This window comes from Somniosus microcephalus, chromosome 23 (assembly GCF_052327205.1).
Source record: "Somniosus microcephalus isolate GS21.2 chromosome 23, FLI_Smic_1.0, whole genome shotgun sequence".
Classification (NCBI taxonomy): domain Eukaryota; kingdom Metazoa; phylum Chordata; class Chondrichthyes; order Squaliformes; family Somniosidae; genus Somniosus; species Somniosus microcephalus.
The window spans coordinates 26,340,435-26,365,912 of record NC_141009.1 but is presented as its reverse complement, the minus strand read 5'-3'; the positions used below and the strand labels follow the sequence as shown (position 1 = coordinate 26,365,912).

The window sequence follows — 25,478 nt, the reverse complement described above, 5'->3', positions numbered from 1 at the left end:
GTGCTAATGAGTCTGAGGTTTCCCTAAATTGGCTTTCATAGAAACATAGAAGATAGGAGCAGGAGTAGGCCATTCGGCCCTTCGAGCCTGCTCCGCCATTCAACGAGATCATGGCTGATCATCCAAACCCTAGCACCCAGTCCCTACACCGACAGCCATCCCACCCAAGCCCTATCCCCGTAACCCCGTAACCCCACGTATTTAATCCCCCTGGAATCCCCCCTCCTGGAAAGAGCTGGAGCGCTAAATCAAGCGCCAATGACCTAAGCAGGCCGCTACAGGGGCACTACAGGGGCGCTACCAGCAGGGCGCTACAGGGGCGCTACCAGCAGGGCGCTACAGGGGCACTACCAGCAGGGCGCTACAGGGGCGCTACCAGCAGGGCGATAATGAATTTCAGCTGCTATGCAATCGGGAATGATCCTTCACACTGGCCCCTTCCAGCTCTTAAAGGGGAGGTTGCATCATTGTGCAGGTCCTCATTATCAGCATTGCTGGCTATGAAGGTGACCTGCAAGGAACTCAATCCCCTGATCGTGATGGCTGATCCCACTCCCAGGGAGAGAGCTCGTCATTTCACGGACGAGGCATTGGTCGTGGGAGTGGAGCGAAGGAGGACAGTGCTGTTCCCAGACACTGGAAGGAGGCCATTGCCCCAGGCATTCAGGGCAATGTGGAGGGAAGTGGCCCAGGAGGTCTCAGCCAATAGTGTGGTCGTACGCAACCTGACAGAGTGCCGGAAGAAATTCAATGACCTCACTCGGAGCATGTTCTCACCCTGACAGCCCAACAGGTCCTACATACCAGCATTTAAACCTCAGTCTGTACACACTGTACAAACCACCACTCACCCACCAAGCATCTGCACCTACTCAAATGCACATTCACATCTCACGCCTTACCAACAATCACAGCTATTCCATTACGGCAGGCATACCTCCCAAACACATAGCTGGACTCTGACTCACACACATTTGTTTCTCTTGCAGGCCAAGATGGCTCACAATAGGAGGGAGCAGCACAGAACAGGCGGGGGTGATGCGCAGCTCCAGCAGCTTTCAGACCTGGAGGAGCGAATGCTGCGACTCATTGGGCAGCAGATGGTGGGCGGCGTGGCCGTCGGCAACGTCGACCCCCTTGGGGGCAACAACGGTATGTTCATCCCCTCTCCTTCTCTCATCCCACTTCACCCTCACACCATAAGCCTTTCCCAATTTCCAGTTCCTGATACTGTCTGCATTCCTTGCTCCCTTCCTGCCCATCTTCCCTCACCTTTATGCGAGTCTTGTGCCTTTATGCGTTCAGAGTCAGCAACCAGATGACCAGCATGTCCCTGAGCCTCCCACAGAGTGAGGAAGAAGCGAAGAGGAGGAGGAGCAAAGCACCGCGTCACTGCATCTATCACCCGCAGGCACCACTTCAGATACTGGCAGATCTTTAGAGGCAAGTTTAGTAATAGGATCTACACAAGGTGATGCACCAGGGACAAGCGGGCTGCAGCAAGGCCAGGGGGAAAGGGTAGCTCGGGAGCCAGTTCCTCGGCGGGCGAGTTCGTGCGCAAGTTCTGCGATGCAGGATTCAGCTGAGGACCTCAATGGGGAGGCGTTCACAAATGGGTGATGGGCATGCACACCGAGATGATAGGTGCAATGGCAAGGGTACCAGAGAGCCTGTCGGCAATGGTAAGGAGCGTGGAGGAATCCGCCTCCAACATTGCACAGAGCTCTGCGCACACCATGAAGCCCATCCTTGGCAGTCTGCAAAGGATGCTGGACTCCCTGAGAAACCGTGGGGACCCAGACCTCATGCCGCGTGTCATGGGCGATGTGGCAGCATCCATTGCAGCACAGGCGGAAGCTTCGCAACGTCTTAGTACTGTAATGCAGTCAATGGTTGCTGCCATCCAGTCTCAGACTGCTCTCATGCAGTCTCAGCTTGATGCCACAAAAGCTCGAACTGCTGCTATCGTCGCTGGGACTACCACAGTCCACCGGGGATCTCACAGTGTTGCAGTAGCCCAGCAATCTGTGATGCAGCAGATTGGTGGGGATGCTGAGGTGCTGCCCCGGGGGAGTGGCAGTGTGTCAATGGAGCAGGAACCTGCTGTCCTCTCTCAGGATGACAGCATTCCTGCTTCCACCACTGCCACTCCGCCACTGCCTTTGCCTGTCATCCAGCGCAGTGTACAGCCGGGCCTGCCAGAGTTGGTCGAGGGCGTCCTGCAAGGCCATCTGTACTTTCTGGGACCGACGCTCAGCAGCCTTCCACCAGTGGTGCTGCAGCCACTGGGGAGACACTACGTAGGAGCACTAGATTAGGAAAAGGCACTGTAAAGATGGTAAGTAAGAGTTTGCACAAGGGTGATTAGTTAATATCGTTGCTGTATATATGTGGTTGCTGAATTTGGATAAATTTCTTATTGGAATGTTGCAGAAATGGTGCCGTGTCTCATTTCAGCTTTGGGGTGTGGTATGGAATGAGAAATTGATGGAATAACGGGGACTGGATGAACAACCGGGAAGTGGCCTTGAATTCATTGGAACCGCAGTCTGATGAGGCGGTCACGGACCGCCCTTCCATAAGGCCGATGGAGTGGCTGGATCCTCCGTCACTGCTGAACGTGCTCCTGTTCCTCCTCCTCCTGAGGTGGTGCGGTTATGCCTGCACCCTCATGATGGCCAAGTTGTGCAGCATGCAGCAGACGACGACGAAAAGGGACATCCACTCAGCCAAGTACTGGAGGGCTCCTCCCGAACAGTCAAGGCAGCGGAACCGTTGCTGGAGCACGCCGATGGTCTGCTTGATGATGTTCCTGGCGGCAGCATGTCTCTCATTGTGAGTGTTGGGCACGAGTGCTGGGGTTGCGGAGGAGAGTCATGAGCCAGGTGGAGAGCAGATAGCCCGTGTCTTCCAGCAGCCATCCGCTAGCTAGATGTGGTGGCTGGAAGAGGGCTGGCACACCGGTCTGGTGCAGGATGAAGGCATCATGGCTGCTGCTAGGATAGCGGGCATTGACAATGAGGATGCACCGTGTGGTCGCACACCAACCGGACATTAAGTGAGTGGTAGCCTTTGCGGTTACAGAATACCTCAGAATTTTTAATGAGGTGCCCGCAAAGCGACGTGGGTACAGTCAATTGTGCCCTGCACCCACTATCCTGGCAAAGCCACATGCAAGCTTACGCTGCTTCTCTCTGGTCATGGGGAAGGAAATGTAGTCCCTTCTTCTGTGGAGAGCATCTGTGACCTCGTGGATGCAGCAATGGACAGCGAACTGCGATATGTTAGATATGTCTCCTGTTGCACACTGGAAGGGTCCGCTGGCGTAGAAATTGAGGGCAATGGTGACCTTGATTGGCACCGAGAGCCGTGGTGCTCCTGATGTGAGGCTCGAGGTCTGGCTGCAGGAGGTGGCAGAGCTGTGACCACGTCCTTGGTGAAGCGGAGCCTTCAAAGACGCTGTTCCTCAGTGAGACTGATGTAAGAGAAATGCTGCCGGAATACCCTGAGAGGATAAGGCCTCCTGTTGAGAGCCCTGTTGGCCCTCCTCCCTCTGGCCACATTTTGCAATCTTTCTCTCTGCCTCCGCTGCCTCCGACGGTGATGCTGGGGGCGAGGTCCAGTGCCAGTACAGCCCCCATTAAATGGTGGAAATGTTGCACTATCAAATGTAACCCAAATGAAAGTGATACATTTTTCTCAGCCAGAATATTCCTTCAAGTTGAGAACACTCAAAACGCCAGTTTGCTTTTGTCAAACTGACAAGGCAGCATTCTTTGCTGACAAAAAAAACCCGGAAGTTGATGCCTTTATATAGCGCTGCTCCAGCGCTCATCTGACTGCATTCCGCCTCCTCTACCTGTAGTTGCTGCATTCCGCCTCCTCTACCTGTTATTGCTAATGGCAGGCGCTCAGGCAGGGGGTGAGTGTGAATTTCAGAGCCGGGGCGCTACGCACCCAGATGATGTCATGATCTCCAGCCGCAGGAGAGCATGGTGCTAGTGGCTACCGCCGCAAACCTCCACTTCAATTTCATAGGCATCGGTACTGTCGTGCCGTCGCAAAGGCAGTAGCGCTTCCCCCCCCACCGGAGGTGCCAACGGGAGGCGCTAAGGTGCCCAATTAAAAATTAAAAACACACACAAACTGTCAGGCCATGTTAAAAATTGAAGCCATTCCACAAGTTGTTGACAGGTGGTTCAGTTATTGGACTATAGTCACTGTTAGTAATACACTAAGAGGTAGTAGTTACCTGACTAGCATTCTTGTCTTTGAAAGTCTGCATATCATCATCTTTTTGCTTCATCAAAGTCTGGGTTTCTGCCACTTCATTGTTTAGTTTAGCTATCTGAAGCAAATTAGGAAAACCATTTAAAAAAAAAAAAACTGTAAAGAGATTTTTGTTTCAAGAATTGCTGAAATTAACGATTTGATATCATTAAACTTTCCGCCTGTGGCAAGTATGTACCTGCGTTTCGAGAGTGCCGACAGCCTCAGTGTGGCCAGTCTTAGCTTCCAACAAATGATGCCTTGTTTCTTCCAGTTCCTGCTCCAGATAGGATTTCTGCAGAGCACACTAACTGGTTAGCAGCATAATACAATCATGATTCCAACTCCATTTTAATGGCTACTGAATATGTTAAATAAAGACTGAGTAAAAAGATTTAAGTGCTGAGAAAAAAATTACAGTAGTAATCAAAGCATGACAATTTATTTAAAAAGAGTTAATCAAGCAACAGAAAATCTGTTGAAAAGCTTGACTCATTTAATTACTGAAGTAGTGTGTGTTATTTAGACACTTTCCATTACATTAACAATACCTCTTTAAGCAGCTCCTGTACATCCTCATCCTCCGAATAATTTCCCTCGATCCTTTTTTCGAGGGAAAATACTTTTGCCTGCAGATGCTCAATAATTTTTCCCTTCTCCTCAGTCTCCACAGATGTCTATTTCAGAAGAACAACACAGGTACAATGAGAAGCCAAGTGAACTAATGACAGCTTACAACCACTGAAAATGCTAACTCGCTAGCATGTGAGAATCACAATAAGCTGCAGCACTGTATTTTCCCCACTGTATCTAAAAGCGAGTGAGAATGAAAGAGTTAGTTTATCTCAGACAGGATGGAAGTAGGAATTTTACAATTGGCTTCTGTATTCCCGAGGCCAGAGAGGGGAAGATCGGCAGGCTTCCAAACCCGATTACAATACAGCAACCCCGGCTGGAAAGTGCACGCCTGTGAAGTTAGAGGAGGACAGGATTAGGCTCAACCGTAATGCCCCCCGTTAGCCTGGCAAAGCTCACTGACCCGTAATTTGCGGTCAGCGGCGAAGCAAAGGCATCGCCCCCCTGGCCCCGAAGTAAGCTTTCCACAAAGATCTTGTGATCTCTGTGGCGAGAAGTTCGGCTTTTCCGACGTGTAATTGAAATCAGTGCGAGTTAATGGGGATTCCCAGCTAACAGCTGCTGTGACGTCAACAAGCTGTCTAAGCAGCCAATTAAAACACAGAATTCTCAGACACCGAACCAGGAAGTGAAGAAGCTCCTTTGATTCGAACTTTTTAAAAATGTTAGAGAGCGCAAAACAAAGATTGGGGTGCTCTCACATGGGGGAAAAGGCAAACCTGAAATAAAGATGAACAAACTTTTTTTTTTTTTTTTAAATGTAAGTTTCTTAAAAAATTTAATTTTTATTAAATTGAATAAATTTGACACTCCACAAAATTAAAATTCATTTTTCTGGGCCATAACCTTTGTTTAGCAGTCAATACGATGTTAAAACCCCAGCTCCACCTAATCCAAAAGGGTCTAACATTTAATGGGGTATTTAACAGCAGTATTACTGCGGAAGAGCCAATGTTTTCGGCAGTTTCCATGATTTGAGAGATTACACTGATTGTGGGTGGCGGGGCCACAGCGCAGCCAGGAGCAGTGAATGACTGACTGCAACTTCAAGGTTTCCGCGTTAGAATGCGCATGGGCAATAGCCTGCTTGGACAACTGCCCATTCCATTGTGAAATCTGCACCAGCACACTGTGCCACCGTGCCATCCAAGTCAAAACGATTGAAGTATTTCATACAGGTAATTATGCAAAATACATTAACGAGTCACCAAGCTCTCATTAACTCGATGGCATTGCATTCGGAGCCAAAAGCTTGAAACCTACTTTTTTTCCCAGGAGAAAAAGCAACATATCCAGGGTGTATTTCAAGCTCCAAGTATTTCACTTCTGTATTATCCCTTCTTCTCTATTAAATTATACTTGAAGACAGTGAACACATGACAGAAATATTTTCAACTGGTGGATTACTTCAGCAACTTCAAAATAAAGGAATAGTTTCCAACACTAAGAGAAATGAGCACCCTCCGTGGAGTGCACTGTGATTTTTTTAAAATATGATCATTCTCAGTAGCATCCCAGGACCCTGCAGGAATGCAGTTAAATTGACTGACGCATCGCAAAGCACATGGCTCATTTCTGAAGCTTAATTTGCTCCTTCTCTACCTTTCTTCAGATGTTAAAGGTTTTGTTTTGCTTAAAAACAAGAGAGAACACTCAGAGGGGAGGGTGAACAGCCAGAGGTCATTGTCCTGCAGACAGAGTTTAGGGAGCTAGGAGAGAGATTAAAAAGCAGGACCTCAAAAGGTAGTAACCTCCGGATTACTCCCGGTGCCACGTGCTAGTGAGTACAGGAATAGGAGGATAGAACAGATGAATGCGTGGCTGGAAAAATGGTGCAGGAGGGAGGGCTTTAGATTCCTGAGGCATTGGGACCGGACAGGTTATACCTCAACAGAGCCGGGACCAATATTCTCGCGGGGAGGTATGTTAGTGCTGTTGGGGAGGGTTTAAACTAGCTTAGCAGGGGGATGGGCACCAGCATATAGGAGTAGAAAAGAGGAATAAGGTGCAAAAAAGAGTGTGTGTGTTGGATAGTACAAGTACTAGAGAAGATAGTACTGGAGGCAGTAGTAGTACTATATTAGATAGGAGAAGACTAAGAAAGACTACGAAAAATTCAAAAATGGGTTTAGAATGCATGTACGTAAACGCACAAAGGTTGGTGAGCTACAAGCACAATTAGCCATGTGGCAATATGATGTTGTGGCAATAATGGAAACGTGGCTTAAAAACGGTGAGGACTATGCACTTAATATTCAAGGGTACAAGGTGTTCAGAAAAAACAGGGAAGGAAAAAAGGGAGGTGGGGTGGCACTGATTAAAGGAGACACTGTAGTGTTGAAAAGGGAGGATGTTCTTGAGAGGACAAGGATCCATTTGGTTAGAGTTGAGGAGCAAAAAGGGTATGATCATGCTATTGGGGGTATTCTATAGGCCTCCAAATAGTGAGAGGGAGGTAGAGGAGCAAATCTGCAGGGAAATCGCAGAGATATGCAAGAGCTATAGAGTGGTGATATTGGGGGACTTTAATTACCCAAATATCGATTGGGATAATGCTAGGGTAAAGGGAACGGAGGGAGAGGAATTTCTGAAATGTGTTCAGGAGAATTTCCTTGACCAATATGTTCTTGGCCCAGCTAGGAAGGAGGCATTGCTGGATCTGGTGCTGGGGAATGAGGTGGGCCAGGTCGACCAAGTGTCTGTGGGAGAACACTTGGGTACAAGTGATCATCGTATCATAAGATTTAGATTAGCAATGGAGAGCAGCAAGGAACAATCCAGAATGGAACTTCTAAACTGGAATAGGGCTAACTTCAATGGGATGAGAAAGGATTTGGCAGGGTAAAATGGAACCAAAGACTGACAGGAAAAACTGTAACGGAACAATGGGTGATCTTTAAGGAGGAGATGTTCCAAGTACAGGCTAGGTACATTCCAACAAGAGGGAAGGGTAAGGGAACCAAAGCAAGGGCTCCTTGGATGACGAGGGAGATAGAGAAGATGATGAAACAAAAAAAGAGGGTGTATGATGAATGTCAGGTGAATTCTTCAAGGGAGAACCAGACCAAATACAATAAGTTGAGAGGGGATGTGAAGAATAAAATAAGATTGGCAAAGAGAGAATAAGAATAGGATGGCGGTTAACATAAAAGGGAACCCAAAAATCTTCTACCGGCATGTAAACAGTAAGCGGGTAGTAAGAGGCAGGGTGGGGCCTATTAGAGACAAAGAAGGTGATACAGGAAACTTTCTGGTATCCGGCACGGACGGGACCGACCTGGTGCCGGTCCATCAACAATGCCGGATAACCGAACGCTATAGTTAAAAGATACGGAGCTCCGTCTAAAGCAACAAACCCTGTTTAGCAACAGCTTCAAAACATTCGGCACAACTTGCAAGCGTCTCTGTAGCTTAGCAACAGCTTCAGCTACACGCTTGCACAGCCACAAATGAGTAAAAAAAGTAACTAAAAGTAAAAAAAGTTATCTGAACCGACTCCTGAATTTTGCCGGTGGATAGAGCGTTCCGGTTATTTAGTGGCCGGTTAATCGAAAGTTTCCTGTATATGCTTAGAGGCGCAGGGCAAGGCGAGAATACTCAATGAGTACTTTGTATCAGTGTTTACTAAGGAGGTGGATGCTGGAAAAGATAGAAGCACTGAAGGGGTGAAAATTGATAGACAGAATGTACTAGAAAGGCTCGGTATGCTTAGAGTGGATAAGTCGCCTGGTCCAGATGGCTTGCATCCCAGGTTGCCAAGGGAATTGGGGGAGGAGATAGCGGAAGGGCTTGCCACAATTTTCCAATTTTCCCTCGATGCGGGGAAGGTGCCCGAGGATTGGAAAGTGGCAAATGTGACACCATTGTTCAAGAAAGGGTGTAAGGACAATCCTAGTAACTACAAGCCAGTCAGTTTAACATCAGTGGTGGGTAAAGTTTTGGAAACAATAATCAAGAAAAAAATTAATGGGCACTTGGAGAGGTTTAAGCTAATTAAGGAGAGCCAACATGAATTTGTAAAAGGCAGATCGTATTTGACTAATCTAACTGAATTTTTTGATGATGTAACAGAGAGGATTGATGGAGAATGCAATGGATGTTGTCTACATGGATTTTCGGAATGCGTTTGACAAAGTACCACATAGAAGGCTAGTTAACAAAACTGGGGCTCATGGAATAGGTGGATCAGTGGCAGCTTGAATAAGGAATTGGCTTAAGGACTGAAAACAGCAAGTTGTGGTAAATGACTGTTTTTCCAGAGTGCAGGATGGTAGACAGTGGTGTTCCCCAAGGGTCAGTGCTGAGGCCACTGCTTTTTTTGATATATATGACCTGGATATTGGAATACAGAGTAGAATTTCTAAATTTGCTGATGACACTGTTAAGGAGAATTTCAGTACTAAGGACTTTGCAAAGACTGTCGGGATACTTGACATTAAACTGGTTGACAAAGGGGCCCCCTGAACTCGCACGTAGGCTGGGATGAGATAATGCCAGCTGCAGTTTTGTTATTGAACGATTGTGGTCACCTTGCGACGGAAAATAGGTTGGACTTCTGCTTCTCCTGTCTGCGGTTAAAGGTCCCGAAAAAGGTTTTAGACCTAGGGTCCATCGCTTGCTTAAAATAGGTAACCATTATAGATGTCACGGGGTATCGCGGTGATTAGTAATATGAGGTAATTTGTTTTGACCCCTGTATATAGGCAGGGGCTTTGTGTGTGTAAAATGAGAAGTGTGGCGATTGCACACCGGGTGTATAGCTGCTTCTCCCAGAGCTCTGCAATAAAGCATTCTTTTACTTTGCCATTCACTCGTGGTCAGAGTTTTATTTGACTCCAAAGGCTTCTGTTGGGATCGTGTCGACCTAGAATATCACCTGGTCCACGTAGCCCCAAATTAGCTACAACAATTGGCACTGCGAGCAGGGTCACCGAGTGACTGGCCGCCCTGATCAAGCGGACACACGCTCGAGTGATCTAAAAGAACAAAAGAGAGGTGAGATGGCATATGTAAAATTGTGCTAGGATACTAACAACCGTAAGACTGCATTATTTCTTGTAATTCCAGGGAAACTAGGTATAGCCTGGGAGGAGAACTGGAGATTCCAGGGAAACCAGGTATAGCCTAGGAGGAGAACTGGAAGAGAGGAGAGGTAAAGGAGCCGGACCAACCTTTACCTACACGTGACGGACCCCGAGAGAAAGGTATTTGTGTTCTCAGAATCGGGGGGCCGAAGATAGTGACCAAGGGACATAATGTCGAGTAAGGATCTGAAGCGGGGGCCCCCGGGCTCCCTCATCGATACTTTTATGACGGATAGATGTACCCTTATTGAAAGAATGCAGGAAGACGGGTGGGACGTATCCAAAGGTTTGGACCAACAGCGGTCATGGTGGGACACACAGAAAAAGGGAAGAACTAAAAAAGCAGGAGTACTGTTGGTTCATCAATTGGCAGGATTGATAGAACAGGCAGAAAAGGCAGCGGTGAGTCTTAAGGGAAAACAACTTCAGATAGATAACCTCCGAACAGAGTGTGAGGGATGTAAAAAGCAAATAGAAGTCCTCAAAGGAGTTAATGAAGGACAACAACAATGGCTGAGAGAATATAACCGACAAACCTGGGGAGAGACAGAAAGAGAAGAAGCTCTGCCCCCATATACCAACCCCAGCGCACCCCCAGTTTATAATGTAGCACCGGTGACAAGGCAAGACCCACTGAATGACCTAGTGGTTGCTAATAGGGGAAGAGCAGATTGGAAAGCATTTACCCCAGGTGAAAAGGAAGCCGTTATGAGCCGTCTGGGAAAACTACAGACCCGGAGTTCTAACACTAAATTTTGGGCGGAGCTGGATTCAGTTTGGCAGGGTCATTCCCTCCACCTTAGGGACGTACACCAATTAGTGCAGGCAGCATGTCCCGTGGACAGATGGCGGTTGGTGCCTGAAAACCAAGGCGCTGGCAATGCCAACACAGACTACCGCAATGGAAGATGGGTGAATCAATGCCCACTAAAAATGAATAAGGAAGAAATGACTCCCGCCTTCCAGTTATACAAAATAGCAGTACAAGGGGTGTTAGGAGAGGCCCCCACAAATTGGAATAAAATAACGTCGTGTAAACAAAAGAAAGGAGAGGGCTCTTCAGAATACGGGGAACGATGGTTCGTCGTCTACGGAGAATCCTCTGGACAGCCAAACGCGGTGAGAACAGACCCAGCCTTTATCCAGGCATTTAAAGATGGGCTGTCCCCCCCCCATCAGGCAATCCTAAAACTAGGAGTACTGACTACCAGAGTATATGATGAGATAGTTGAATGGGCATGTGGCGTTGACGGATTACAGACTAGGGAGAAGGAAGAGGTGCAAGTGAAGAAGGAGAGAGTAAGTGCAGTCCAATCCGACAATGTCGGGTCAGGGACAAAACCGAAAGGCGCTTGCCACAATTGTGGTAAGGTAGGACACTTTATTAGAGACTGTAAGCAACCAAAACCGTTGAAGGAGTGTAGTTATTGTGGGAAAAAGGGGCACTTGGCACTCACATGTTATCAAAGGCTAAAGGAGACAGGAAGCCTAAAGGATGCTGAGATGACCGTCCCAACTGCTCAGTATGAGGATTTTAAGAAATGGCAAAGTTATCTCAAATGGCAACAAGAATGATATTCGGTGGCCCCCATACAGGGAGGAAGAAAAAAGGGGGGGCGAATATATGTGTCTGCACTAATAGGGGGCCGACCATGTGAGGTGTTAGTGGACACAGGAGCAGCAATATCTATAACCAACCTCCCCCTCCCTGTAACAAAGAAAAGTGCGGTAATTACTGGGGTGGGCGGTGAAGGTGTCACAGCCTTCCGCAGCATCCCACAAGTAGTAGAAATAAATGGGCGTTATATCCCCATGAGCTTTTATGTATGTAAAAATAATGAAGGGACTATAATGGGTAATGACCTGTTAAGAGAGTACCAGGTACTTGTAGATTGTGGAAAGGGTAAGTTAACCTGGCCAGATGTAAGTGGAAAGACCCAAGATGTGGGGTGCTTAACGGGCCACACGACAACGTTAGGAGTAGCAGCAATAAATACGTGGTCCAACCCACCTCTACCAGAATATGAAGACATTTGTAACTCTGTGGAGGGCACCTGGGCGGCGAACAAGCTGGACACTGGTAGGGTCAACATGGGCCCTATCATAGTGCCCGGACCAGAGCATAAACCCCATCGTCAGTACCCCATAAAGCCAGAAGCCCGTAAAGCAGTAATAGAGATAGTAAAAGGGTTAGTGGAGCGAGGTATTCTAAGGGAAACAACCAGCACCACTAACTCCCCGACCTGGCCAGTGGGAAAACCTGACGGGAGCTTCAGGCTTACAATAGATTACACCGCCCTAAATAAGGTAACCCCAAAGTTACACCCCATAGTTGCTAGCCCCTCCACGATATTAAATGGGTTAGACCCGGGGCATAAGATCTTTACCGTGCTAGACATAGCTAACGGGTTCTGGGCTCTGCCATTAGACCCGGGGTCTCAAGAAAAGTTTGCCTTCACAGTAGGCGACAAGCAATATACATGGACCCGACTTCCCCAAGGGTTCCATAACAGTCCAGCGATCTTTCACCAGGTCATGTGTGACATTCTCCAAAAAGTGGAACTCCCACTTGGGAGTACCACCCTCCAGTATGTGGACGATATACTCATAGCTTCCACTACAAAAGAGGGACATAAGACTGCACTCGGTGCAGTCCTAAAGACCTTAGGGGAGGCAGGACTGAAGGTCAGCCCCAAAAAGGCACAAATAGGCAAAACCCAGGTCTTATATTTAGGACACCTTATCTCACAAGGGGTAAAGGAGATGCCCGCAGATAGAAAAGGGGCAATACAAACCATGCCTAGACCGGTAACAGTAAGAGGAGTAAGGAAAGTACTGGGGCTTTTTAATTACAGCCGAAACTTCATCCCGGGGTTCGCAAAAACAGCGGAACCCATACAGCGATTGGTAAGAGGGGGTAAGCCTGCCCTGGACCCCATCGAATGGGGTCCTGAGCAGGAACAAGCTTATACCCAACTTAAACGAGATCTGATATCAGCCCCAGGACTAGGACTCCCAGATCTGAACAAACCCTTCCACATACACTGCGATAATGAGGAAGGATTTTATTCGGCCGTAGTCACCCAGGAACATGGAGATAAACGTAGACCCGTAGCATACTATTCCACTGCAGAAGGACCAGTAGTATCGGGACTCTCGCGCTGCATAGCCGCTCTAGATTGTGCAGCTTGGGCCGTAAAAATTAGCGAGCCCGTTGTAATGACAGGAGATATTATTCTCCACACAAAGCATACTTTGGTAGAAATGTTAAATACCAGAAAATTGCGATCAGTCTCACACTTGAGACGAGCGAAATGGGAGGCTGTTCTCCTCCCTCCCAGTAAAGCAGTAACAATAGTCAGAGACGCAAGGGAAAACCCGGCTGAAGGAGTATTGGGGTCGGGTATTTCCCATGATTGTGGAGATGTAGATGCTGACTTAGAGGGAGACAAGATAAAAGACACTCCGTTACCAGGGGCTGAAGAGACCCTGTACGTGGACGGGTCCCGAAAATATATAGACGGACAGCCTCGTACGGGCTGGGCTGTAGTAAATAGTCAGATGAGAACTGTACGATCGGGGAGACTTGAAGGAGGCTTGTCAGCCCAAGTAGCAGAACTAGTGGCTCTGACAGTAGCACTAGAAGAGTCCGAGAATAAAATTGTAAATATATATACAGATAGCCGATATGCGTTCGGTGTAGTCCATGACTACATGACTGCATGGGGCAGACGGGGATTTGTAACTACCGGAGGAACCCCCATAAGACATCAGGAAAGAATCGAAGCCCTCCTGGAAGCGAGTAATAAGCCTAAACAGGTCGCAGTAATAAAGATTAATGCACACCAAAAAGAACCAGCCAGAGACAGTCCAGAATGGACGGGTTATATGGGCAACCAGGCAGCTGACAGGGCAGCTCAGGCAGCCCTGATCTTGGAACGGAAAGAAGCAAACCTAGAACGGAAGGAAGGAAAGCAGATAGCGAAACAATCCGCGGAGTTAGCCTTAGGATGGGAACCCGAGGAACCTGTAGCCAGTGTAGATAGCCCAGGAAATGAAATTAGTATCGCTGAGCTACACGAGGATATATTACCTAGTGAAAGGCAAAGATGGAAAGAACAAGGAGCCAGACCAACAGCAGACGGAGTATGGCGAATAAATAACAAGGTAATGGCCCCCGAGTGTATACAGAATACCCTACTCGAAATACACCATGGATTAAGCCACTCTGGAAAGGAGGTGATGCAACAGACTTTAGGTAAGGAGTGGTGGTGGAAGGGTATGGGGCGGGACATTGCTAAGTATTGTCAACGATGCATCGTGTGCGCTCAGCATAACCCAGGAAGACCGGTTAAGATTAGATTAGGACACCAACCCAGGCCCCGAGGGCCATGGGAGCACTTGCAAATTGATTTTACGGGGCCCCTACCCATGTCAAAGGGTAAGACGTATTGCTTGGTAATCATTGATCAATTCACAAGATGGGTGGAGGCCTTTCCCACCAGAAATTGTACGGCCACTACAGTCACTCGAATCGTGGCGGAGGAGGTAATCCCACGTTGGGGAATGCCGCTCCAGATAGATTCGGATCAAGGGACCCACTTCACAGGAGGTGTGGTCAAACATATGTGCCAGTTAATGGGAATTAAGCAAAAGTTTCATATACCCTACCATCCCCAGAGCTCGGGGATGGTAGAAAGAATGAACCGAACACTAAAAAATGCGCTGGCTAAGGCCATGCAGGAATCGGGAAAAACATGGGTGGAAGTGTTACCTATCATTCTGATGAAATTACGAGCCACCTGTAATCGTACCACAGGCCTTGCCCCGTATGAACTTATGACAGGACGAGCAATGCAATTGCCAGAAGGCATAATTACGGGAGGGGTGGATGTAGGCCCCTTAAAGGACAAGCTACGGCGATATGTCCAAGAAATGAGTAAACAACTAAAAGAAATGCGGACGCAGGTAAGGTACCGCCAGAGGGAGCAGGACGAGAAGGAATTCCCCTTCCCGTTACCAGAAGTCCCTACAGCGGGAACTAGGGTAATAGGCATTACCAACCAAATCAGGCTTTGCTCCCAAATGGAATGGGCCTTACGAAGTTATTATTAGCGGAGATACTTGCGCCTGTCTAGACATACGGGGAAAGGGAGTGTGGAAACATTGGACACAGCTAAAGATATATGAGCCAAAGTCATCCCTGGAGCCTCCTGAGACGGAGACTACCGGGGAGAGTGAAACCACGAAAGAAAAGACTGACTAAATGAATGTAACCAGCATAAAATTAAGATTAAAGTTGTTAAGGTATTGTGTTAAGGACTCAATCTGTAGGGGCGTACAACGCAGATTGAGAATTGATACTGTTTGGTTAAGGCATAAGGATTACGCTTCGGGGTTACAGAACTCGTACTCGGCCTTGGAAAGGTGACTGCGATTATGCGAGATCTGTTATGGTGTTTGGATCGTTCTGACCTGCTGACATCCAACACCCATTTTAAGTTTTAAGCCTTAATCTACCTCAGAAGGGGTGTGCATAGAAGTTACTAATAATACACCCTTGTATTATTTTCCAGGTCAACATCAGCTGATTAATGCCTGATACTTTGATCTGTTTGCCTGTGTGGGCATTTATTTTGTGGCTTATTGCATCGGTTGTGCTTGTGTGCTTTTATCTTAACGCGTTGTTACAAGAGTGTTATCGGGAGGGCCAGAGAAACCATAAGCCAGTTTCAGACAGGCAGTCCTTACTTAAAATTGAAAATGAAGACCGTAATATGTTTAGTTGCGATAATATGCGTTGTTACGGTAACCCGGGGCAGACCGCGGTGTAAGCGTAATTTACACGTAAATACCTTTGTTTATATGTCCTACGAGTATGCTAAGAAAAGGGAGCAGTCCAGCTGTTGGGTCTGTATCCACATCCCGATACATAGTAGGGGTGGAATACCCCTTCGTCCGGTGGCCTTTAATGTTACTCAAATGCTGATATGGATGCACCACCAGAACCAAACTAACGTACCGTGTGAGGAGGCAGTCGGAAACCGTACTGCCACCAGGGGTGCAATCCGACGGAACCCTTTTACTGGAATGAATTGTTCCGCCCTCAGGACGGCGGGTTATGAAATGACCGAGTTTGAGGGATGGTATTATACATCCTATAATACCAGTGTAAACCCCCCTTATCTGGTACTAACAAATACCAGTAGATTGGGAAACACCACGAATTTAAGAAACACCAGATTAAAAGAGAGCTAGGAGCTTATGAGATTTTTTGGTGTAATAAACCCTCCCTATGGAATAATGAACTTAATGGATGAAACAAGGAGGTTGGCAAGGCTAATAGAGGTAGTTGCCAATGTTACTGGGGAAGCTTTAACAGAAATGAGTACCGAAATGGTAGCCATTAGAACAGTAGCCCTCCAAAATCGAATGGCCTTAGATTACCTCCTTGCGGCACAAGGAGGAACCTGTGTCTTGATAGGAAGTGAGTGCTGTACTTATATCCCTGATAGTGCGGAAAATATCACAAACTTAGTAAACCACATGAAGGATGAAGTGAAGAGAGTCCATACCAATCCGGGAGAAGGATGGTTGGAGTGGCTAGGACTAACAGGATGGGGTTCCTGGATAACGCATGCATTGGCTATCATCGTTGCGATATGTGTTGCAATATGCTGTCTGCTAACTATAGTGAGAGCTTGTTGCAAAATGGCAATGACACCGGTAATGCCAGTCAGTGTGATTCAGGCGGATGAACTATCGCTTATGGAAAAGGACAAGGAGGACCAACCTGAACCAACTGCCTTCCCTCGGATGAGTCAGTGGTTGTAGGAACAACACTGTGAAGAAAGAAGATTGATGGTCAGCTGGACCAAGAAGATCGTGATCCAGGACCAAAAGGAGGGATTGTTAAGGAGAATTTCAGTACTAAGGACTTTGCAAAGACTGTCGGGATACTTGACATTAAACTGGTTGACAAAGGGGCCCCCTGAACTCGCACGTAGGCTGGGATGAGATAATGCCAGCTGCAGTTTTGTTATTGAACGATTGTGGTCACCTTGCGACGGAAAATAGGTTGGACTTCTGCTTCTCCTGTCTGCGGTTAAAGGTCCCGAAAAAGGTTTTAGACCTAGGGTCCATCGCTTGCTTAAAATAGGTAACCATTATAGATGTCACGGGGTATCGCGGTGATTAGTAATATGAGGTAATTTGTTTTGACCCCTGTATATAGGCAGGGGCTTTGTGTGTGTAAAATGAGAAGTGTGGCGATTGCACACCGGGTGTATAGCTGCTTCTCCCAGAGCTCTGCAATAAAGCATTCTTTTACTTTGCCATTCACTCGTGGTCAGAGTTTTATTTGACTCCAAAGGCTTCTGTTGGGATCGTGTCGACCTAGAATATCACCTGGTCCACGTAGCCCCAAATTAGCTACAACAACACCAAACTTGGGGGTGTGGAAAACAGTGAGGGATGATACCAATCGACTGCAACAGGACATAGGCTAGCAGAATGGGCAGACAAGTGTCAGATGGAATTAATACAGAGAAGTGTGAGGTGATGCATTTTGGCAGAAGGAACAGGGAGAGGCAATATACACTTAATGGCACAGTTTTAAAGAGTGTGCAGGGACAGAGCGACCTGGGAGTTAATGTGCATAGGTCCCCGAAGGTGGCAGGGCATATTGAGAGAGTGGTTAACAAAGCATATGGGATCTTGGGCTTCATAAATAGAGGTATTGAGTACAAAAGTAGAGAAGTTATGCTGAACCTTTATAAAGTGCTGGTTAGGCCACAACTGGAGTATTGCGTCCAGTTCTGGTCACCACACTGTAGGAAGGATGTGAAGGCAGGGGGTGCAGAGGAGATTTACCAGAATGGTTCTGGGGATGGGGGATCCTAGCTACAAGGACAGGTTGGAGAAGCTGGATTTGTTTTCATTAGAGCAAAGGAGGTTGAGGGGTGATTTGATAGAGGTGTACAAGATTATGACGGGTTTGGATAGGCTAGACGGGGAAAGGCTGTTCCCACTAGTTGATGGTACAAGGACTAGGGGACACCGATTTAAGGTTTTGGGAAAGAGATACAGGGGGATGTGAGGAAAAACTTTTTTACACAGCGAGTGGTGATGACCTGGAATACGCTGCAGACGGAGGTGGTGGAAACAGAGACACTCAATGTTTTTAAGGGGAGACTGGATAGGCATTTGAGGGAAATAGACTTACAGGGCTACGGAGATAGAGTGGGGGAATGGGACTGACTGGATTGATCTACAGAGAGCTGGCACTGACTCGATGGGCTGAATGGCCACCTTCTGTGCCGTTATGACTCTATGAGAAGATTGATGCTACAGCAAAGCATTGTATGGTTTATACTAACTACAGCACGACATTTACTTTCTAAATGAGGTGCCCCTGTACAAAATTATTTCCCTATATATATCATTAGGGCATGGACTTGCTGCATGCCCTGCACTGAGAGTTAAGTAAAACTTTATAGTAACAATATATGTTTCTGTTACAGCTACTACATGCAACAGCTATTTTTCATAGCTTTTAAACATGTAAACTTACAGCTTTGTGACTAATCCAAGGTTCAAGCAAGCAAGAAATGAACAGATGTTGTTTTACTGTAACTGAAACCCAACTGGATACCAATTCCAGAATGAATTCTGTTCAGTCTAATAAAACAGCTTATAAAGTTGCACAAAGAAGTGCATTACTGGTGATTACTGAACCTTTTCTCATTTGAAGTAAAACACTAAACTTTTGTACCTTATGTAAATCAGCCGAGAGTCGTTGAATCACATCCTGTAATTCCCGTGCTCTGTGTTCCAACTCAGTTATTTTCCCTTCTGCACTTCTTTTTGTAGCCAGAAATTCCTCTCTGTGCAGTAAGGAAAATTCAACGGGATTTAATGGAAGTGCAAAACAAAGAAATACACGCAGCAAAAATATGTAAGCAATCAGCAATAGACATCACAGCAGTTATAAAATGTACCATTATTTCACACACAATAACACAAACACAAGCACAGCCTCGCTTAAAGAACTCTGCAGCTGAATACCTGCATTGCCCACACTGAAGTTTGTTTAAATAAAATGTTGACTGTACAGCAGAACCAGAGGCTTGAGTACATAACCTAGGCCGACAGTTCAGAGTAGTATTGAGGGAGTGCTGCACTATCAGAGATGCCATCTGTTTTTATAAGACAATAAACCTGTCTGTCCTCTGAGGTGGATGTAGAAGATCCCATGGCACTAATCAAAGAGCAGCACTAGAGTTTTCCCACTATCCTGGCCAACATTTATCCCTCAACCAACATTACCAAAACACATTATCCGGTCATTTACAGGAAACTTTGTTATATCCGGCACCGACGGGACCGAGCTGTTGCCGTCCCATCAAAACTGCCGGACATACCAGCGTTAATGTTGAAGCATACGGAGGTTTTCATCTCCGTATCTGACAACAAACACTGTTGCTTAGCAATAGCTTCAAACAGTCGGCCCGTACCTTGGAAGCATCTCTGTAGCTTAGCAACAGCTTCAGAGAGACTTTCCAGAGCCTGACTGTTGAAAAAAAAAAGCCACGAGAAGAAAAAAAACCTAACAAAATGGCTCCTGATTTCTGCCGGTAGATCGAGGTTTCCGGACATACAACCTCCGGATAAACCAAAGTCTCCTGTATCTCATAGCTGTTTGTGGGTCCTTGCTGTGTGCAAATTGACTGCTGCATTTCCCTACATTACAACAGTGATGACACTTCATTGGCTGTGAAGCACTTTGGTATGTCCTGATGTAATGAAAGGGGTTATATAAATGCAACTTCTGTCTTTCTTTACAGTATTTGCTTAATTCATTTTATAAGAAAAGTATACAATGTTACATATACTGTAAGGTTGAAGGCCTGAAGTCAGAAGTATACCATCAATGGATGGAGACGGATTGCTTTTTGTCATAATTACACTTCTTGCTTCTCGTCATACCACTATAGGAATTGCCATTGGCAATGCATGTTAAGACATTCCCTTATCTGCTATTTTAACACAGACATTACAATAGTAAAAAAATTAATTCATATAAATGTGATAACCATTCATCTATTAATATTACCAAAAGTAATATCTAGGCTTTGGTTTCAAAAGGAACCATTGATAACAGGCTGCATAAAATTGTTCATTTCAGTAACTGCTACAAAGTTTTACAATCAGTATCAGAAGCTGGCTGCCCGCATCGCCTTGACTTGTGGCATTTGGTATCTTGAGGCTTTGGAGCCAGGACTGATGTATATCTTTAGCTATACATAGTACATTTAATGGTAATAATGATTAAATATAGTATGTATATGCAAGTGTTAATCAGGACTAAACATAACGCACTATAGAGAAGATTGTTCAAATTTGCGCACTAGGAGCACATATCGGAAATTTGGGCTTAGAATCATGGGCCTCGCAGGAGTTTCTATCCATTAATCTTAATAGATTAAAAATTCTGTAGGGTCAACTGACCTCCATGTCCAAGTTCCTGATGTGCATTTTAGTGCAAGAAGATTTGAACCAGGAGCGTGAATTTGTAAAATCTACCCTTACAGTTCATCCTCATTCATAGCTTAGCCTCAAATTAAAAAAAATAGGTGCACTCAGTATATCCTCTACTACACCTCTGCTGTACTGACAGTGCTCTGGTGAACAGGATTAAACTCATCATTCTACCTAATCTGTCCTTTGCTGAAAGTTTTAGCTTTTTTAAAATAGAACATTTTGTGAGTTAGCTTTGCAAAGAGTCTTGCTAATTTGTCTGTACCAGTCCAATTTTAGTACATGTCCAACCAGAGCAAGTTTGAAAGTCAGAAATAACCAGTTCATTTTGAATCGACACAAAATTGTAAAGATCATGGGGAAGGAAATGATTCAGAACACGACTATTGACTTCTTTCCAAGGGTGCTGTACCTTTCCTCATTAATGTCTGCATTTAAAGTCTGCAGCCTTTTGTCTAGATTTGAGCGTTTCTGATCGGAGATCTTCAGCTCCTCTTTGGTTTGATCTAGCTCTGTTTTCCGTTCCTCAAGTTCCCTTCCAATATTGGACAACATCTCTTCTTTCCTCAGGAGCTGTAAAACAGACAAAAGAACAAGTTCTTATTGATCAGCTTTAGCTCGAAAGCTAAAAGATGTTAAGTTCCAAACATTACAACATACTTCAGTTCTTAGCACTCACTTTCATTAACCAGGATATTAACTTATAGTCTAAGGGAAAGAGAAATAAAAGCTAGAGGCAACAGAACAGCAATATTTGCATATAGTGTAGTGTGTCTGAATTGAAGCTCAGATATTGTTCAATGCTTATCAGAATTGTCACATTTTAGTCACTTCCTATTCAGTCACATTTATTGAAAGCCTGGTTCATTACAGTGTACATAAGAAATACGAGCTGGAGTCGGCCATTTGGCCCTTCGAGCCTGCTCCGCCATTCAACAAGATCATGGCTGATCTTCCACCTCAACTCCACCTTTCCGCACTATCCCCTTAGTTCCCAAAAATGTAATCGACCTCTGTCTTGAATATATTCAACCACAGCTCTCTGGGGTAGAGAATTCCAAAGATTCACAACCCTTTGAGTGAAGAAATTTCTCCTCATCGTAGTCCTAAATGGCTGACCCCTTACTCTGAGACTGTGACCCCATGTTCTAGATTCCCCAGCCAGGGGAAACATTTCCCAGCATTAACCCGGTCAAGCCCCTTAAGAATTTTATATGTTTCAATTAGATCACCTCTCAGTCTTCTAAACTCCAGGGAATATAGGCCTAGTCTACTCAATCTCTCCTCATAAGACAATCCCCTCATCCCAGGAACCAGTCTAGGGAACCTTTGTTGAACTCCCTCTAATGCAAGTATGTCTTTCCTTAGGTAAGGAGGCCAGAACCGTACACAGTACTCCAGGTGTGGGCTCACCAATGCCCTGTATAATTATAGTAAGACTTCTTTACTCTACTCTTATATTCTAATCCCTTTGTAACAAAAGTTAACATACCATTTGCTTTCTTAATTGCTTGCTATACCTGCATGTTAACTTTCTGTGACTCATGTACAAGGACTCCCAGGTCCCTCTGAATGCAAACATTTCCCAGTTCTCACCATTCAAAATATATTCTGCTTTTTTGTTTTTCCTGCCAAAGTGGATAATTTCACATTTCCCCACATTGTATTCCATTTGCCATGTTCTTGCCCACTCAGTCAACCTGTCTATATCTCACTGTAGCCTATTTGCATCCTCCTCACAGATTACTTTCCCAACAAGAGGGAAGGGTAAGGGAACCAAAGCAAGGGCTCCTTGGATGACGAGGGAGATAGAGAAGATGATGAAGCAAAAAAAGAGGGTGTAAGATGAATGTCAGGTGAATTCTTCAAGGGAGAACCAGACCAAATACAATAAGTTGAGAGGGGAAGTGAAGAAGAAAATAGGATTGGCAAAGAGAGAATATGAGAGTAGAATGGCGGTTAACATAAAAGGGAACCCAAAAATCTTTTACCGGCATGTAAACAATAAGCGGGTAGTAAGAGGTAGGGTGGGGCCTATTAGAGACAAAGAAGGTGATATATGCTTGGAGGCGCAGGGCAAGGCTAGAATACTCAATGAGTACGTTGCATCGGTGTTTACTAAGGAGGTGGATGCTGACAAAATATCGGTAGAAGTGGAAAAGGTAGAAGCAATGGAAGGGGTGAAAACTGATAGACAGGATGTACTAGAAAGGCTCGGTATGCTTAGAGTGGATAAGTCGCCTGGTCCAGATGGCTTGCATCCCAGGTTGCTAAGGGAATTGGGGGAGGAGATAGCGGAAGGGCTTGCCATAATTTTCCAATCTTTCCTAGAAGCGGGGGTGGTGCCTGAGGATTGGAAAGTGGCAAATGTGACACCATTGTTCAAGAAAGGGTGCAAGGACAATCTGAGTAACTACAGGCCGGTCAGTTTAACATCAGTGGTGGGTAAAGTTTTAGAAACAATAATCAAGGAAAAAATTAATGGGCACTTGGCGACGTTTAAGCTAATTAAGGAGAGCCAACATTGATTTGTAAAGGGCAGATCGTGTTTGACTATTCCAATTTAATTTTTTGATGAAATAACAGGGAGGATTGATGAAGGGAATGCAATGGATGTTGTCTACATGGATTTTCGGATGGCATTTGACAAAGTACCACATAGAAGGCTGATTAACAAAATTGAGGCTCATGGAATAGGTGGATCAGTGGCAGCTTGGATAAGGAATTGGCTTAAGGACAGAAAACAGTGAGTTGTGGTAAATGGCTGTTTTTCAGACTGGAGGATGGTAGACAGTGGTGTTTCCCCAAAGGTCAGTGCTGAGGCCACTGCTTTTTTTGATATATATATATATAAATAAATGACTTGGATATTGGAATAGAGTAGAATTTCCAAATTTGCCAGTGACACCAAACTTGGGGGTGTGGCAGTGAGGATGATACCAATCGACTGCAACAGGACATAGAAAGGCTTGCAGAATGGGCAGACAAGTGTCAGATGGAATTAATACAGAGAAGTGTGAGGTGATGCATTTTGGCAGAAGGAACAGGGAGAGGCAATATACACTTAATGGCACAGTTTTAAAGAGTGTGCAGGGACAGAGGGACCTGGGAGTTAATGTGCATAGGTCCCTGAAGGTGGTAGGACATATTGAGAGTGTGTTTAGCAAAGCATATGGGATCTTGGGCTTCATAAATAGAGGTATTGAGTACAAAAGTAGAGAAGTTATGCTGAACCTTGATAAAGCGCTGGTTAGGCCACAACTGGAGTATTGCATCCAGTTCTGGTCACCACACTTTAGGAAGGATGTGAGGGCACTTGAGAGGGTTCAGAGGAGATTTACCAGAATGGTTCTGGGGATGGGGGATCTTAGCTACAAGGACAGGTTGGAGAAGCTGGATTTATTTTCATTAGAGCAAAGGAGGTTGCGGGGTGATTTGATAGAGGTGTACAAGATTATGATGGGTTTGCATAGGTTAGACGGTGAAAGTCTGTTCCCACTAGTTGATGGTACAAGGGCTAGGGGACACAGATTTAAGGTTTTGGGCAAGAGATACAGGTGGGACGTGAGGAAAAACTTTTCTGCGCAGCGAATGGTGAGGACTTGGAACTCGCTGCCGACGGAAGTGGTGGAAGCAGAGACACTGGAGGGAAATAAATTTGCAGGGCTACGGATTAGAGCGGGGGAATGGGACTGACTGGATTGATCTACAGAGAGCCGGCAGGGTCTCGATGGGCCGAATGACCTCCTTCTGTGCCGTTATGTCTCCATGACTCTAACTTTGTATCATCAGCAAACTTGGATACGTTACACTCAGTCCCTTCATCAAAGTCATTAATATAGATTGTAAATAGCTGAGGCCCAAGCACTGATCTTTGCGGTACCCCGCTAGTTACAGCCTGCCAACCCGAAAAAGTCCCGTTTATTCCTACTCTCTGTTTTCTGTCCATTAACCAATCCTCAATCCATGTTAGTTTATTACCCCCAATCCCATGAGTCTAATTTTGTGTAATAACCTCTTGTGTGGCACCTTATCAAATACTTTTTGAAAATCCAAATACATCACATCCACTGGTTCCCTCTTATCCATCCTCCGAGTTGCATCTTCAAAAATTTCTAGCAGGTTTGTCAAACATGATTTCCCTTTCATAAAACCATGTTGACTCTGCCTAATCATATTGCAATTTTCTAAGTGCCCTGTTACCATGTCCCTAATAATAGATTAGCATTTTGCCTACTATTGATGTCAGGTTAACTGGCCTAGTTTCCCCTTTTTCTCTTCCTCCTTTCTTAAATAGCAGGTTTATGTTTGCTACCTTCCAATCCTTGGGGACTGAACTAGAATCTAGGGAAATCTGGAAGATTAATACCAATGCATCCACTATCTCTGCAGCTACCTCTTTTAAAACCCAAGGATGCAGGTCGTCAAGTCCAGGGGATTTGTCGCCAGAGAGTCCCATTAATTTCTCCAGTACTGTGTCTTTACTTATACTGATTTCTTTACATTCCTCATTCTCTCTAGACCCTTGGTTCTCCATTATTTCCGGAATGTTTTTTGTGTCTTCTACCGTGAAGACAGATACAAAGTATTTGTTTAATGTCTCTGCCATTTCCTTATTGCCGATTATAATTCCTCCTGTCTCTGCCTCTAATGGGCCCACGTTTACTTTCACTAATCTCTTCCTATTTACATACCTATAAAAACATTTACAATCTGTTTTATGTCTCTTGTTAATTTACTCATATTTCCTTATCAATCTCTTGGTCCTCCTTTGTTGAATTCTAAAATCCTCCCAATCCTCAGGTTTACTACTCTTTTTGGCAACATTATAAGCCTCTTCCTTTGATCTAATACTATCTTTAACTTCTCGTTAGCCACGGTTGGACCACTTTTCCTGTGGGGTTTTTGTGCCTTAAAAGGAACATATATTTGTTGTAAATTATGTATTAA

General features: G+C 45.5%; 1 protein-coding gene across 3 annotated transcripts in view; it reads right to left on the bottom strand.

Annotated features, from left to right (window-relative positions):
• The window catches only part of golga1 (golgin A1), a 77,053-nt gene that overhangs the window by 19,164 nt on the left and 32,411 nt on the right, over window positions 1-25,478 (bottom strand). For all 3 annotated transcript variants that reach the window (XM_085965643.1, XM_085965644.1, XM_085965645.1), the window contains exons 8-12: window positions 20,941-21,101; window positions 18,763-18,874; window positions 4,821-4,946; window positions 4,469-4,564; window positions 4,253-4,348 (exon numbers count right to left, since the gene is read on the bottom strand). In XM_085965643.1, coding sequence (XP_085821769.1) covers window positions 4,253-4,348; window positions 4,469-4,564; window positions 4,821-4,946; window positions 18,763-18,874; window positions 20,941-21,101 — 591 coding nt within the window. The remainder of the gene's footprint in view (window positions 1-4,252; window positions 4,349-4,468; window positions 4,565-4,820; window positions 4,947-18,762; window positions 18,875-20,940; window positions 21,102-25,478) is intronic.